This window comes from Pempheris klunzingeri, chromosome 14 (genome assembly GCF_042242105.1).
Source record: "Pempheris klunzingeri isolate RE-2024b chromosome 14, fPemKlu1.hap1, whole genome shotgun sequence".
Classification (NCBI taxonomy): Eukaryota; Metazoa; Chordata; class Actinopteri; order Acropomatiformes; family Pempheridae; genus Pempheris; species Pempheris klunzingeri.
The window spans coordinates 16,862,768-16,876,091 of record NC_092025.1 but is presented as its reverse complement, the minus strand read 5'-3'; the positions used below and the strand labels follow the sequence as shown (position 1 = coordinate 16,876,091).

The 13,324-nt window shown below is 40.7% G+C and overlaps 2 protein-coding genes across 2 annotated transcripts; both read left to right on the top strand.

Moving 5' to 3' along the window:
* rnf14 (ring finger protein 14) lies at nucleotides 1–6,887 on the top strand. The gene is made up of 9 exons (XM_070843956.1): nucleotides 1–70; nucleotides 1,524–1,682; nucleotides 1,814–1,944; nucleotides 2,064–2,253; nucleotides 3,215–3,612; nucleotides 3,756–3,984; nucleotides 4,558–4,730; nucleotides 4,898–5,028; nucleotides 5,142–6,887. The coding sequence occupies exons 2-9, from the start codon at nucleotides 1,532–1,534 to the stop codon at nucleotides 5,200–5,202; spliced, it is 1,464 nt and encodes a 487-aa protein (XP_070700057.1). The 5' UTR covers nucleotides 1–70; nucleotides 1,524–1,531; the 3' UTR covers nucleotides 5,203–6,887.
* Nucleotides 6,888–9,240: 2,353 nt separating this feature from the next.
* On the top strand, nucleotides 9,241–13,015 carry endou2 (endonuclease, polyU-specific 2). The gene is made up of 6 exons (XM_070844142.1): nucleotides 9,241–9,342; nucleotides 9,587–9,686; nucleotides 10,786–10,907; nucleotides 11,290–11,402; nucleotides 11,740–11,893; nucleotides 12,761–13,015. Exons 1-6 carry the CDS (start codon nucleotides 9,241–9,243, stop codon nucleotides 13,013–13,015), a joined length of 846 nt encoding a protein of 281 aa, XP_070700243.1.
* Nucleotides 13,016–13,324: the final 309 nt, after the last annotated feature.

The following is a 13,324-nucleotide window of genomic DNA, read 5'->3' as shown; positions in this document are numbered from 1 at the left end:
GGCACCCACACTGCCCCCAGTCATGAACCAGTCACTGTGCAGGTGTCACTAGTCCTTAAGGTCGGATACGGTAAGAAACGCGTTATTTTCACAATATTAAAGCGCGACGGTGCTTTTAACAGCTGTCCTCAGACGGGCAGAAGAAGCTGTCTGGTTTGACGCTGACACAGAGGAAAAGTTACAGCTGGGCCCACTGTTTACATCAGCCAACCATGCTAACGCTAGCTAGCTTGAATGTTTCTCTCCGCTGCTGGTTTCTCAGCCCGCTAACTTAACTCTCTCCTGGCGTTAAGTTTGTCAGCATGACCGTCCACGACAACACACTGTTATTCAGGCGAATGTTACATTATCATTAAATTACGACCAAGGCTAATATGGATACTGTTTAAGTTACTTTTGCGAGCTGGTAGCGTGTTAACTTCTGAGCTACAGTTTAGCTTTAACGTTAGCCGGAGCTAGGCAACGATATGTCACAACAAAGTTTGCGTTAGATGTGTGTAAATATAGACTATGATCACTATTGATGTTCTCTGTGTATAAGGGTGCATCCAGGATAGCAATTCACTGGCAGGAGAGCAAATAATCAATACTCAAAAGAGTGCGACCCTGTGAAGGTATAAATGTCCAATGCTAGGGAGTGGTCGAAGAGTCAAAACGTCCCATAGTCTGATTGAATAAAACTGCTTGTACTTCATATGCAGGAGTACAAAACATATGCAGGCAAAAGAAAACAAAGATTTTAAAAGAGACGAGAAAAAACAAGATCCAGCGATTTGTGTAATATGCAGCATATATAATAACTTAAAGTTAAGGTCCTAAAAGCTTTTTTGTTTTTAACTTTAGAGTGAATTGTGCTACATTGTTTAGATTATAGAAAAGTTGACTTGGTTTGTGACAGGTTTTTTCGTATGAAAATAGCATTTCCCTAAAATGATAAATAGTTGTATGATATAACAAGTTATGTCCAGTCTTATCTTGACTAACTTACAGCATTACAGAATAGCCTTTATTGTCATTTATGGTATAATGAAATTAGGGGTGCTGCTCCACTTTGGTGCAAGAACGTTTTTTTACAAAAATAAAATAAGAATAGAATAACAATAAAAGGAATATAACAATATACACAGTATATAAAAGGATTATAACTGGAGGTTATATACTGGAGGAATAATGATATTATATGTCTGTTTCCACATTCATCTGAAGTTTCTGTTGTAGAAAGTTAGTTACTTCAATCCAGAACATCATTATACAGAGAGAACTAATAGATCAGAGAAATAGAAAAATACTCTCTTATTCTAGATTGCAAAAATTACAAATGTAATTATAATATCCAGAACCTACTTAAATAATGAATATTATATGAAAGTAACCCTGGTAAACTTGATTAGCTGCAGCTCTCTCTAAGGGTGTACGGTCTGGTACTTGTTTGTTTGGCTTTGCTACACTCATTTGCTGATTTTGCCGTTCAGTCTTTTTATGGAGATCTTCATAATGATGAATTAATGTTATTGTCCTTATAGGAATGTAAATGTCTGAGGACAAGGAAGCCCAGGAGGATGAGCTGCTTGCTTTAGCAAGTATCTATGATGAGGAGGAGTTCCACCGTGCGGAGTCGGCTCAGGGGGGAGAGATCCAGTGTTGTCTGGAGCTCCCGCCTGATTTCAAAGTTGTCGTCAAAGGTACGGCTGTCAGAAGCTATGTAAACAAATAAAAGCAAGGTGTACAACATAAGCACAACATTCTTATTAGGACATATTAATACATGTCACTCCTCTCAAGACTGTAATTGACTTTCCTCCTCGTGTTGCAGGAGAGAAGCAGGCTGAATATCATGTCTGCTTCTTACCTCCTTTGGTGCTCAACTTTGAGCTTCCTGCAGACTATCCATCCACATCCTCACCAGTCTTCACCCTCAGCTCTAAGTGGATGACCAGAGCACAGGTAAGACTCAAGTTAGCTCATATAATTCCTCACCATATCACTGTTCAAAAGCTGACCTGTACATGTCGACACAGTGTGGCAAACTATTCAAATAAAAAAGAGTTAACTTACCTCCTCAGATGAGCTCATTGTGCAGACGCCTCGATGAACTGTGGGAGGAGAATCAGGGCTGTGTGATTCTTTTCACATGGATCCAGCTCCTCAAAGAGGAGGCTTTGGACTTTCTGGGCATTCAGTCTCCTCTTGAGATCACCAGGGGAGGAAGTAAGGCAAGTGGTGAGCGCAGGAAAACTGACCATGCAGCCACAGGTACGGTATTTTGTGAAAGGATTTTCTTTCTGCTTGTGTGGATGCATCTGCATTCGCTAAAATATCTGTCCTCTGTTATTACTCTTCTGCTGTGAAGAAGATTGCCTGATACTGTACATTAACTGGGCAGAGTAGCAGCGCTTAATATCCACTCACTCTGCTTAATTTAACTATTGCACCATTGCTAGTGTGCTACACAAGTGCTTTATTTGACCCAAGTACACATTATGTAAAAGTCCTCAGTTTACATGTTAAGTAAAATCACCAAATGACAAGCATTTTTACGCCTCCGAGCCCGCAATAACTGTGGCCTAAGGTATTACATTTTTCACTCTTGAGCATTATATCTCAAGGGAATTTCTCCAAATTTGGCACAAAAGTCCTCTTGAACTCAAAGATGAACTGATTAAGTGTTGGTGCTCAAAGGTCAAGGTCTCTGTGACCTCACAAAACATGTTTTTGGCCAAAACCTCGAGAAGTCATTCACTAATTTCTGATCATTTCTAATAATATCTGATGCTTGCTCATGTGGGGATTCTTGAATCCTTAATTTTGAGTTCCTGAATCGTTGGGTCTCTCTCTTAATGAGGGTTCTTTATGGAAAGGGTCCTGAGTATGTACTATGAATTGGCGCTATATAAATAAAGATTGATTGATAATTATGATGATTATGATGGTTCCACACAAATGTTATTCTAATGTTGTTGTCTAATAGATCAGACGTCAACTTCAATTCATTATGTTCTGCAAAAACCCTAATCTCTAAGAAAGACAACAATATTTCACATTTGGTTTGTATGTAAACTGCAACTGAACTGGCTGGCAGATGCATTCGACTGTTAGGTGTTAATTCTAGTTCCTCCATGAGAAAATCATATTATTTTGCTAAAGTATATGTTAGTAGTAAATATTTAGAAGTTGTTTTTTGAGAGTGAGCAACACATTTATCAATGATGTTCAGCTCCGACGCTGTGCGAGAGTCACTCTGAAAACGCAGAGGAGAAGAAAACAGTGACGAAGAAGGAGAAGTCTGAGCAGTTTTCTGAGCCGCAGTCGCCATCGTCTTCTCAAGTGGACCCGCGGGCCATCGCGCTGATGGACCCGCGTGCCGACCTCCTACCTCAGCTCCTGGACTTTGACGAGGCGCAGCGCCAGAGGGTGTTCAACAGCAAGGTGTTCTGCTGTGGGATCTGCTTTGTAGAGAAGCTGGGCTCCAACTGCCTCTGCTTTAAGGAGTGCCAGCATGTCTACTGCAAGGCCTGCATGACCGAATACTTCCAGATCCAAATACGCGACGGCAACGTTCAGTGCCTTAATTGCCCTGAGCCCAAATGTACCTCCTTAGCCACACCGCTGCAGGTAAGAGAGCAGTGCATGTGCCTGTGTTTGCTTATAGTTATTTACTATTTAATATGGGTTGAACTTTAATTGGTTTTTTAAAAAGTTTCCCTACCCTATCGTTGGTAACGAACCAGATCCCGTTCTTTCTCTTCATCTCTCAGGTGAAGCAGCTGGTGGACGATGAGCTGTTCGCCCGCTATGACCGTTTGCTGCTCCAATCCAGTCTGGACCTCATGGCCGACGTGGTCTACTGTCCCCGCCAGTCCTGCGGCACCGCTGTTATGGTGGAGCCAGACACAACCATGGGCATTTGCTCTGCATGTCAGTATGCTTTTTGCACACTGTGCAAGCTGGGCTATCATGGTCTCTCAAACTGCAAAATTCCTGCAGGTATTGTCTCTGAAAAAAAATTTTGTTCATTTTGTTTTTAAGGGCCAAAAGAGAAGTTATTTTGTTAGTGTTATTTCTTACATCTGCCTCGTAAGACCTGGAAGTTTCTTTTCCATTAAAAGTTTACCTAATTGTTTCTTAATTTTTGCCAGATGTTTGTGTTTTAATGGAGGAAAATGTGAACTTCTAAATTCAGTATCAAGTTACCTCACCGTTAGTCCTCCTGTCTTGTGTTTAGATAATCTCTTTTGGGGTAAAATAAGTTAATAATCTGATGTAATCAACTTATTTTCAACATTTGATACCAGTTGGCATATTAGACGGCTTACTAAATAAAGCAAAACTGACAGCACAGTTGAGATGTTAGGTTTTGAAAGCTAAACACAACCCATAAAGTTTCTTTTGGAATTGAGACATTGTGAAAAGCAGTAAATTTCAGATGCTGTAATTGATTAATATTACAAAACATGGTTAGAAGTAACATTTTTATAGAGGAATCCATTTTTTTCAGTCCCAACCTAGAGTCTTCAGGTTCAAACAGCACTGTCTCTTTTTTCCTGTCTTGTGTCACAGAGGAATTGCGTAACCTCAGAGATGAGTACCTGTCAGCCACAGCTGAGGGGAAAAAGTTCATGGAGCAACGCTTTGGGAAGAGGGTGATCCAGAAAGCAGTGGAAGAGTCCTTTAGTCGAGACTGGCTCAATGAGAACTGTAAAAGCTGCCCACGCTGTGGAACTAATATACAGGTTGGCCCCCCCTTCTGGCAACAGTGCAGTAGAACAGGCTTTAACCTGATCATTAAGAGTCACTGTTCACTGCTGTCAGGTTTGAATATGAGACAAATGGCACAACATTATACAGAAATACAAACTTCAGCCTGTGTTTGACGATCCTTGTCTCTGTGTGTCTCTAGAAAGTGGATGGCTGTAACAAAATGACCTGTACCTCGTGTAAACAGTACTTCTGCTGGCTGTGCCTGGGCCAGCTCAGCAAAGTCAACCCATACAGTCACTTTAACAACCCACATTCACCCTGTTACAACCAGTGAGTGATCTGTTTTTCTTTCTTTTGTTCACCACCCGAGCCAATCACTCACTGCTCCTTACTACCCATCTACAAACACATGGGATGATTGTGTCTTTTCTCGCCCGTTGCAGACTCTTCCACGGCGTGGATCTCGATGAAGAAGATGCCTTCTGGAGCGACGAGGAGGACTGACGCCGGTGCAGTGCCTCGCTGCTGTGTGCTCCATTTGAATGCACTTTATCTCACATAACCACCACTTCATCTCTGACACTACGCCTGCATCAGCACAACAGTGACACATCAGTCACATACCATTGTACCGTCGTTAATGTTTTGAATACGATCAGGATTCTTGGGTATAAAACATTCAATCCCCAGCTGTTCACATTTAGTTAATATGTGACAGATGTCGTGTATATAATAGAATAGACCTTTTCTGAAGAATTCATTCTCAGTTGTGACGATCATGGATACACACTCGGATGGTTAGTGATCGGCCTTTTCAATCTAACAAGGTCATAGGACTAGACTTCTCAGTCCAAACATGAAGCAAGTGAACAGAAAAAAATCAAATGTAAATTTGGTTACATTCCTTTCTGCTATGCAGTATACACTTTCTTCGCAATTTGGGCCTACACTTCATGAGTTTTGACATCTCGTAAGATTATCAGTCGATTATGATCAAGAGGTAATATTTGAACCACTGATTGAGGTCAGTTTGGTAAAATCAAGGTGTTTGGCTCCAGTTAGCTGACGGATGTCCCCTTTGAGTGTTACTTTTGGGGGGGGGGGGGGGAAGGACTGCGCATTTGCTGTTCTTTGTTATATGAAGAACACTGATTGTTACATGAATTATCCTCTGACTAACTTGGCACAAGTCAAAGGTATAAAACGTAAAAACAATCTTCAGGGTGGATAAGTTAGAGAATTTCACCATCTAACCGAGACTCCTCTGCATTCACAACATTGATACAGGATTTACACACTGGAGACAAACGTGGAGATTTGTCACCCAGCCACAATTCCAAAACTGCTAAGGTTTTGTAGTTTGGGAAACCCTCAGACAGACACGTTAAGGTTGGGACCCTTGTCTTTTCTGAAAATGATGTTTACGTTTGCTTTTTTCCCTGAGATGAGTTAATTTACAGAAATGTCTTTGCACCTCGTATGATAAAAATCAGACGGGCTGAAAAGAGGAATATCATGACATTAGTTGTGGAGAAGGGTCTCACAATTAGTTTGAGTCGCATGTATTTGTCCATAGAGAATGTAATAATGGAGAACAAGACAAGTAACTTTTCAGTAGATCCTCTGGTGGGGTTAGTTGGATTGTGATTGTGGTATGTGTGTACTGGAAAGACGAGTCATTCAGGGACTGTGACGTGACAAAAGAAATCTTCACTTAGTAAAAAAAACAAGGCATTCAGGAACGTTTAACTAGATTGATTCACACCCTCCTTTGTACAACTTTTATTTTAATGTTGCCAAACATTACTGTCAAAGAGAGGCCATATAATTTTCATGTCTTGAAATACAAAAAATATTTTGTATAATGTTAATTTATTTTTATTTTTTTTTTCAACATTTTACCAGAAAAGAGATTATCTAATTCAAGCAGTGCCGTTTGAAATTGAAGCCCTCATCAAATCTGTTCTTTTTCAACATGAATTCATTTGTTTGTCACTGCTTCTAATGAGCAGACTGCTTTCTGAATTTATGCTGGTTTGGACCGGTACAAAGACAATCTCATGTTCAGGTTCGAAATGCACATGGATTCACTTTCCCGTCATGTAAGAAGCGTTCTGAGTACAGGACCAGCACAATCCTGTTGAAGTGCATTCGGCATACTGTTCCTCAAAATAAATGTCACCACTTAACCTTTTGTCTTTTTATTCATTGGCTCTGAGACTGAAAAATGCAGTTTGGTTTCCAGCAGATGCACAGCTATGCAGCAAGCTAAACACAGTACAAATGATAGCAACTCGTCTTTGACTTTTCACTGGAAACAATTGCGAAACTGGAAAAAAAAAATATTTAAATTTAAAAAAACATTTCACGAAGAAGGTATGAAATCGTCAGTACAGTAACAAGGAAACTGGATGTACTAAAGTATAGACTCATTAATTACATTGTGCTTCATGTCAAGAAACAGCAGCACATTTGAGAGTAAAAGTGAAGAGGAGGATATGTAGGGGATAATATCATCACATCCGCGGAGTCCATTATTTCCTGATAATGTACACCTCCAAGGACATTATCCTGTTTATGTCATGGTCAGTTGTTAAAAAAAAAAAAAAAAACACTACTAATTTATATTTTCATCTGTTTTGCAATTGAAATCTAATCAGCTCAGTTGTCCTACTAACACCTTGAACAATCATTACCATCCCACAAGGTTCTTGCGTAATGGAGACGTTAACTACTCCAGGAAATAGGACGAACCTTACATATGACTTGGCATTTCAGTTCCCATTTCCCCTAAGCTACTGTAAATGTAAATTATGTATATTTTCACACAGGTAAAACAAAACATTTACCTAAGCACAGGAGGAGCCTGAAAGCAGTTTTTTCCACTCGGGTACGGCTGTATGAAGACGGCATCCAGTGCAAAAGTGAAAAAACAAAACAATTAGAAGCAATCAAAAAGGTTAATAACTTATTTCAACATGTTTTTCAGCCAGAATGTTTCGAAAGTTTTAAAAGTGATAAAGCCAATGCTGATTAAAAAAACAGTTTAGAAGTAGGTCTGTGACAAACTTGATACAGGCTTTTCTTGAATTAGGTTTTTGTTCAGAAATGTCACTTTTTAGATGATGTTAAGGATTTAGCTAAACTTTTTCTCACTTTTTGACCAAACATTTACTCTTAAGAGTCAAAATCAGAGGTTTTACCAAACCAAGATTCTGTTTTTCTGTTCAATTTTTTAAAAAGTGCTTCCTGTAGTGTTTTATGTATACTTCTTTAGCCTTTACCACTTCTTGTTACCTGAAACGTGACCCATATTTGTAATCCAGAGGTTATGCTGTCACAGGGAGAGAAACAATGAAATACTAAAGAAACAAAGAGCCCACGTTTTAGCCTGAGATTGAAAAGAGACGACAACATGGTGTAATCCCTTTGGCTAGAGTTGCTGACAGGGGATAACCTTTTAAAATCGCCCCTCTCTCCTGTCCTGCCCCTCTGTTCGCCCCCTCCCCTCACCCCCCCAACCACACACACCTCCCCTCCCCAGCCCCTGCCAGTCTTTCTCCACGCACTGACTGACTGAACTGTTACTATGCCTGCAAAGACACCTGCTCTCACAAACACAGGAAGCCACCGCCAGCAGCACCTGACCAACACTGAGTAGCCTCACTAGCCCTCAAATCTCTCTTCACTCTCTCCTCTCTGAGCCATTAAAGCAGGACGAGACTCAGAGGAAAAAAGGTCAGTGGATTTTGATGTGATGGATGATGGGACACGGCCTGCGGGAGAGGGGAGGGAGGGCTCGGACGGTGATGATGAAGTCCCCAGAGCTCAGTGTCATGGATGTGTGATCTGTCCTCAGCCATATTTTTGTGGAATGTAGTGTTGAGTTGAATGGATGAGCGCTGCCTGGCCGGGGGAAGCTATTATGTTTTTACAATGCTGTGAACAATCACAGGCCCACATTTACTTAACATGATAGCCTTTTTTTGTGATTATGTGTAAAATCTTTACTTTTTTATCATTTTGTCTGTCTTAAGAAGCATGTGCTAGGTCAAGTAAATTCATCATGTCTTGGTCTTGGACTAATTTAAGCTCTGAAATGAATATCGCCATACAGTGCCGACATGTAACTATAAATTAATGCCACCTTAAGCAAGCAGCACTCTTTATCATCACAGTATATACATTAATAAAGGCATCAGGAGTCATTTTCCACTTTTCCCAAATCATACAGGTGACACCGGTTTTCCTCCTGAATATTTTTTGAATCTGCCAACCTTGATACCTAAATAAAAAAATGTTCGTTTTCAACCAAAGATTTTTGGCTTCTTAGCAACATGAGATGTAATGTAATTTAATGGAAAAAATGAATGAAATGAAAAAAAAAAATCAAACATTTATTATTAAGTGGCCGTTGGTACCAAACCCAGCAGAAACTTTACCGACGGCTCCTCTCCTGTCATATATAGACATACATACGGAGACCAACCCATCCACAGCTCATCCACCGCGGGACCAAGAGCACGACCGAGCTGTCGCATCATGATTGAGAGCGACAGAGAGCTGTCAGCCATGGTGCAGGAACTATGGGACAATGACGTCAACAGACTCAAACCTGGGATAGACTACAAGATCTCTCTGCAGGTGCACCACACACACACACACACACACGTACAATCACACAAAGCTGCCCCCTTTATTAACCATGACTAACAACATCTTGAACACATTTACAGTAGCTCAGTTAGTTATCTGTAATTTAATGTAATTTAATTTAATGTATGTTTGAATCATGTAAAATGATTTTTGCTTTTGCTGGGAACAACAGATAGCAGCGGTCCTGCACGAGTCAAGTTTTAAAGTGTGAGTGGTTCTCCTCCTGCTGCAGGGCAAAGCTGGAGACACCATGAACGACGACAACGACGGAGCAGGATATCCTCTGTTTACATTTGTCGATGAGAACATTTTCAAAAAGGAGACTTTTTTAGGTAAGTGTTTGAGGGCAGAGAATAGTACACCGAGTTGCTTTTGAACACAGGCTGCAAAATCACCATCTTTTGACTCCATTTCAGTCAAAGGTGAATTATATTTCTTCATGATGAGGCAGCCCAAGACTGGATTCTCTGGATGGGACACAAGTTGCAGCTTCTTACACAACCTAACATGTAGAAAAATGTTTGAGCTGACATGATCTCTTCACACATTCCTCTGCACCGCTTGCCAGTTTGATACTACCCTCCCCGTGACCTCCCTGCAGAGAAAAGCTTTTTCATCTACTGATAATCTCCTTATGACGAACAGCGGCCTGTTGCATAAGCACAGAGCACGATGAGTTCACTGACCTGGGTGCAGAAAGATGCTCCTCTCCATCCACTGGCCTCTCCTTCACATCCTCCTCCTCATGATAACTGCTGGTGGTGTTTTCACACACTTGTGCTGTGAAGGACGGAAGATGAATCTTTGTATATGCTATGGAGCTGTACAAGGAGTTGAGTTATGTAATAGGTAGAGTTAAGTGTTCACCCTGAGGCCGCTGTCCCATTGAAAAATGGAGGATTCCTCCCTACTTGCTATTTTTGTACTTGTTCTATAGTCTCTAGTGACCTGCTTCACTATCCAGCTGGTGAGTAGAGACAGTCTCTACTCTACTGAGCTGGATATATATATATATATTTGTATGTATGTATATATGTGTGTGTATATATATATGTACAATGAAATTCAGTAGTACTGCCTGAAACAATCACACATCCATCATTCACACACATGCAACTCACACACAATTAACATTCATAAGCATATCCAAAAATAGAATGTTATAAAATAAGTAATTATAACAGTTATTGCACAAGTTATTGAGATTAAAATGAATAAAATATGTTGCACAGCTAAAAGATATTTCACAGTTTCAAATGTGTACAGGTTAATTTATGCACAGCAGGGGTCTTAATTGTCACTATAACCGTGTCTGTGGGACTGGACAGAACTTAAGGGTATTATGTGTTTTTTTGAAAAATGACATCATGCATTATCCCAGACTGGACAAAATCACTTTTTTGAACAGCGTCTGTGTGTGTTTTCCTGCAGCCTTTATCTCCCTGTTGGATAACTATGAGAGTGACACCGGTGAGCCAGAAATTGTGACCCCAGAGGAGGTGGCAGAGAACCACAAGTTCCTGGACTCCATCATTCAGACTCCCACTATGAAGGTACATGTGGGGACCCTCATAAAGGCCCATTTCTCCTGAACAATTAATGAGAACTGATTAGCGCAGTTGTTTAAATATTCATTTGATAGAATGACTCTTTCTGTGGTCAAATTATTATTGAATTCTTACTTTTCTTGGATCTGGTCCAGCATCCGAATGGTTCTACATATTGTTCTGTAGAGTTTGTAAGCCTGAAAACTGTTGTTGCTCTGTTATCAACAGATAAGATTTCTCATATGCATCTCATAGTGGCTTCAGCGCCAAACAAAGATCAAGAATCCAGATCCAAAGCCAGTTTAGCCCCTCGGCTGATCCCAATCCAGCATTGAGCAGTTGAGCACAATGTAAATGACAACGTTTTATAGGAAATTCTTGTTTGCAGATAGCTCATAAATACCTGGTAGAGAAGCACCTCTCTCCAGCAGATGACACAAAATTCAAGGAGCAGCTGTACAGGATCTGGTTTGAACTTTATGCGAGGAGAGGATCCAGCAGGTGGGTGAAAACCGGCACGGCACCTAAATTTAACTTCACCAGTGGAATCTGCCACTGTGGCGGCAACTGTCTTACTCTGAGAAACCAGCTGTGTGTAGTACATCCAGTCCGCTTCACTGTGAGCCACTAAACACCTCATTTTGTCTAAATGGCACATGACTTAATACAGTTTGGTCTGCTGAACCTTTTACATTCAAATGAACTGAGTTTGGGGCATGACCACGAGCTCATCAAATTACACTTTTTACAAATGTTTGTTTTTCTGCATGTATGCATGTGACAAGTAATAAAATAAAAAAAAGACCCGACAACATGGCCTGTCTCTGTCTCCCACCAGGCCAGACTCCTCAGGGTTTGAACATGTGTTTGTCGGGGAGACGAGAGGAGGGCGGATTGTTATCGGCTTTCACAACTGGATCCAGCTCTACCTACAAGAAAAGCTGGGTCACATCGATTACAAAGGCTACAGCGTTAATGCCAATTCACCCATGGTACCATGTTATTGTTATCGAGTATTTAACAATCCATTCAGCTTCCCTTTGACCTGAGAAAGACTGTGTGTTGTTTTCCTGTTAAGTCTCTAAAATGTCCCCATCACACATTCACACCCACATAAATGTGACAAATCTCCCATCTTCACTTCTCTCCTCTATTCCCACAAGTTGACTTTCACTCTTTGTCGTCTCGCTCAGAAACCTCATTTGCTCTCTCACCTTTTCGCTCATGTCTCTGTGTTTTGTCTTTTGTCTCCAGTAGATCACAAGGACAACTTTAAGTGAATTCATGAAAAAAAAAAAAAAGTTGTATGACCTGTACACACTTTTTAAAATATGAAATCTTCACATCTCTTTATCTTTTTGTAGCCTGGCTGATCTTTAGATCACACATTTCCATTTTCTGTTCAAGCAAAGAAACGCTGTGTGAAACAGCGTACCATTTTCATATCCTATTTTGCATAATTCTTACCGATCCTTTGTGCAGTTTCTACCATGCAGTGCTGCATGCCAAAGTATTTGCATGTGACACCGGACCCAAAGTCACAATTAGAAGGTTGACAGGAGGTTTATATCTATTTTTTTCATCACGGCCAACTGTTAGTCTCGGTTTTAAATTATCTTTCTCTTTGTGAGGACTGATGATAACATGCTGACACCTCAAACAGTCTCACACCTCTCCCACTTCTGTCTCTCTCATCTCCTCCCCTCTGCCTGAGATCGAGCCCACAGCTGCTTTTGTCAAACAATCCTGCTTCCTCCTCCATCCCTCACCATGAGTTTATTTATTATCTCAAGTTTATTTTTTTTTTAACTTTCTCTCTCTCTCTCTCTCTCTCTCTCTCTCTCTCTCTCTCACTGCAGCCCGACGAGAACAAACACATCCTGGCGCTACAGTTCAGCTGGAAGAACGGTATAAAGCCCAAGGGCAGCATCTTCATCGGCGTCAGTCCGGAGTTTGAGTTTGCCCTCTACACTCTCTGTTTCCTCACCTCGCCCAACGAGCGTGTCAAAGTCCAGTTCAGTTTCTACGATGTGGAGATCGTTTGCCACCACTACAACCAGAAGCACATAGGCACCACGTACCCTGTGCTCCTTAAGTACCAGAAGCCTAAGTAACTTGACTGGAAAACAATTTGATTCTCCAACACTTGAGCTTGCATACAAAGTGTTGCATACAAAGTGTCGCAGGTATTGTTGTTGTCTTTTTATTTTAGATAAAGATACAATAAAACCTTACAAGACCCATTTGTTTTGGTTGTTATTGCACAGTAACTCCAAGAATGTGGTGGAAAAATATATTAGCCTGAGTGACATATATACTGTATATGAATAATGTAGCCAGATGCTCATGAATGAATCTTAAAATGTAGCCAGTCAGTCTCCAACACTTGTTTTTCTTTTATCGTAGAAACTGTAAGAGGAGAG

Bases quoted from the DNA above. Each gene is read 5' to 3' on its own strand.
- rnf14 (XM_070843956.1), top strand. From the start codon at position 1,532: ATGTCTGAGGACAAGGAAGCCCAGGAGGATGAGCTGCTTGCTTTAGCA. The intron at 4,731-4,897 runs GTTGGCCCCCCC...GTGTGTCTCTAG, and splicing joins GCTGTGGAACTAATATACAG to AAAGTGGATGGCTGTAACAA. The intron at 5,029-5,141 runs GTGAGTGATCTG...CGCCCGTTGCAG, and splicing joins CATTCACCCTGTTACAACCA to ACTCTTCCACGGCGTGGATC.
- endou2 (XM_070844142.1), top strand. From the start codon at position 9,241: ATGATTGAGAGCGACAGAGAGCTGTCAGCCATGGTGCAGGAACTATGG. The intron at 9,343-9,586 runs GTGCACCACACA...CTCCTGCTGCAG, and splicing joins ACTACAAGATCTCTCTGCAG to GGCAAAGCTGGAGACACCAT. The intron at 9,687-10,785 runs GTAAGTGTTTGA...GTTTTCCTGCAG, and splicing joins CAAAAAGGAGACTTTTTTAG to CCTTTATCTCCCTGTTGGAT.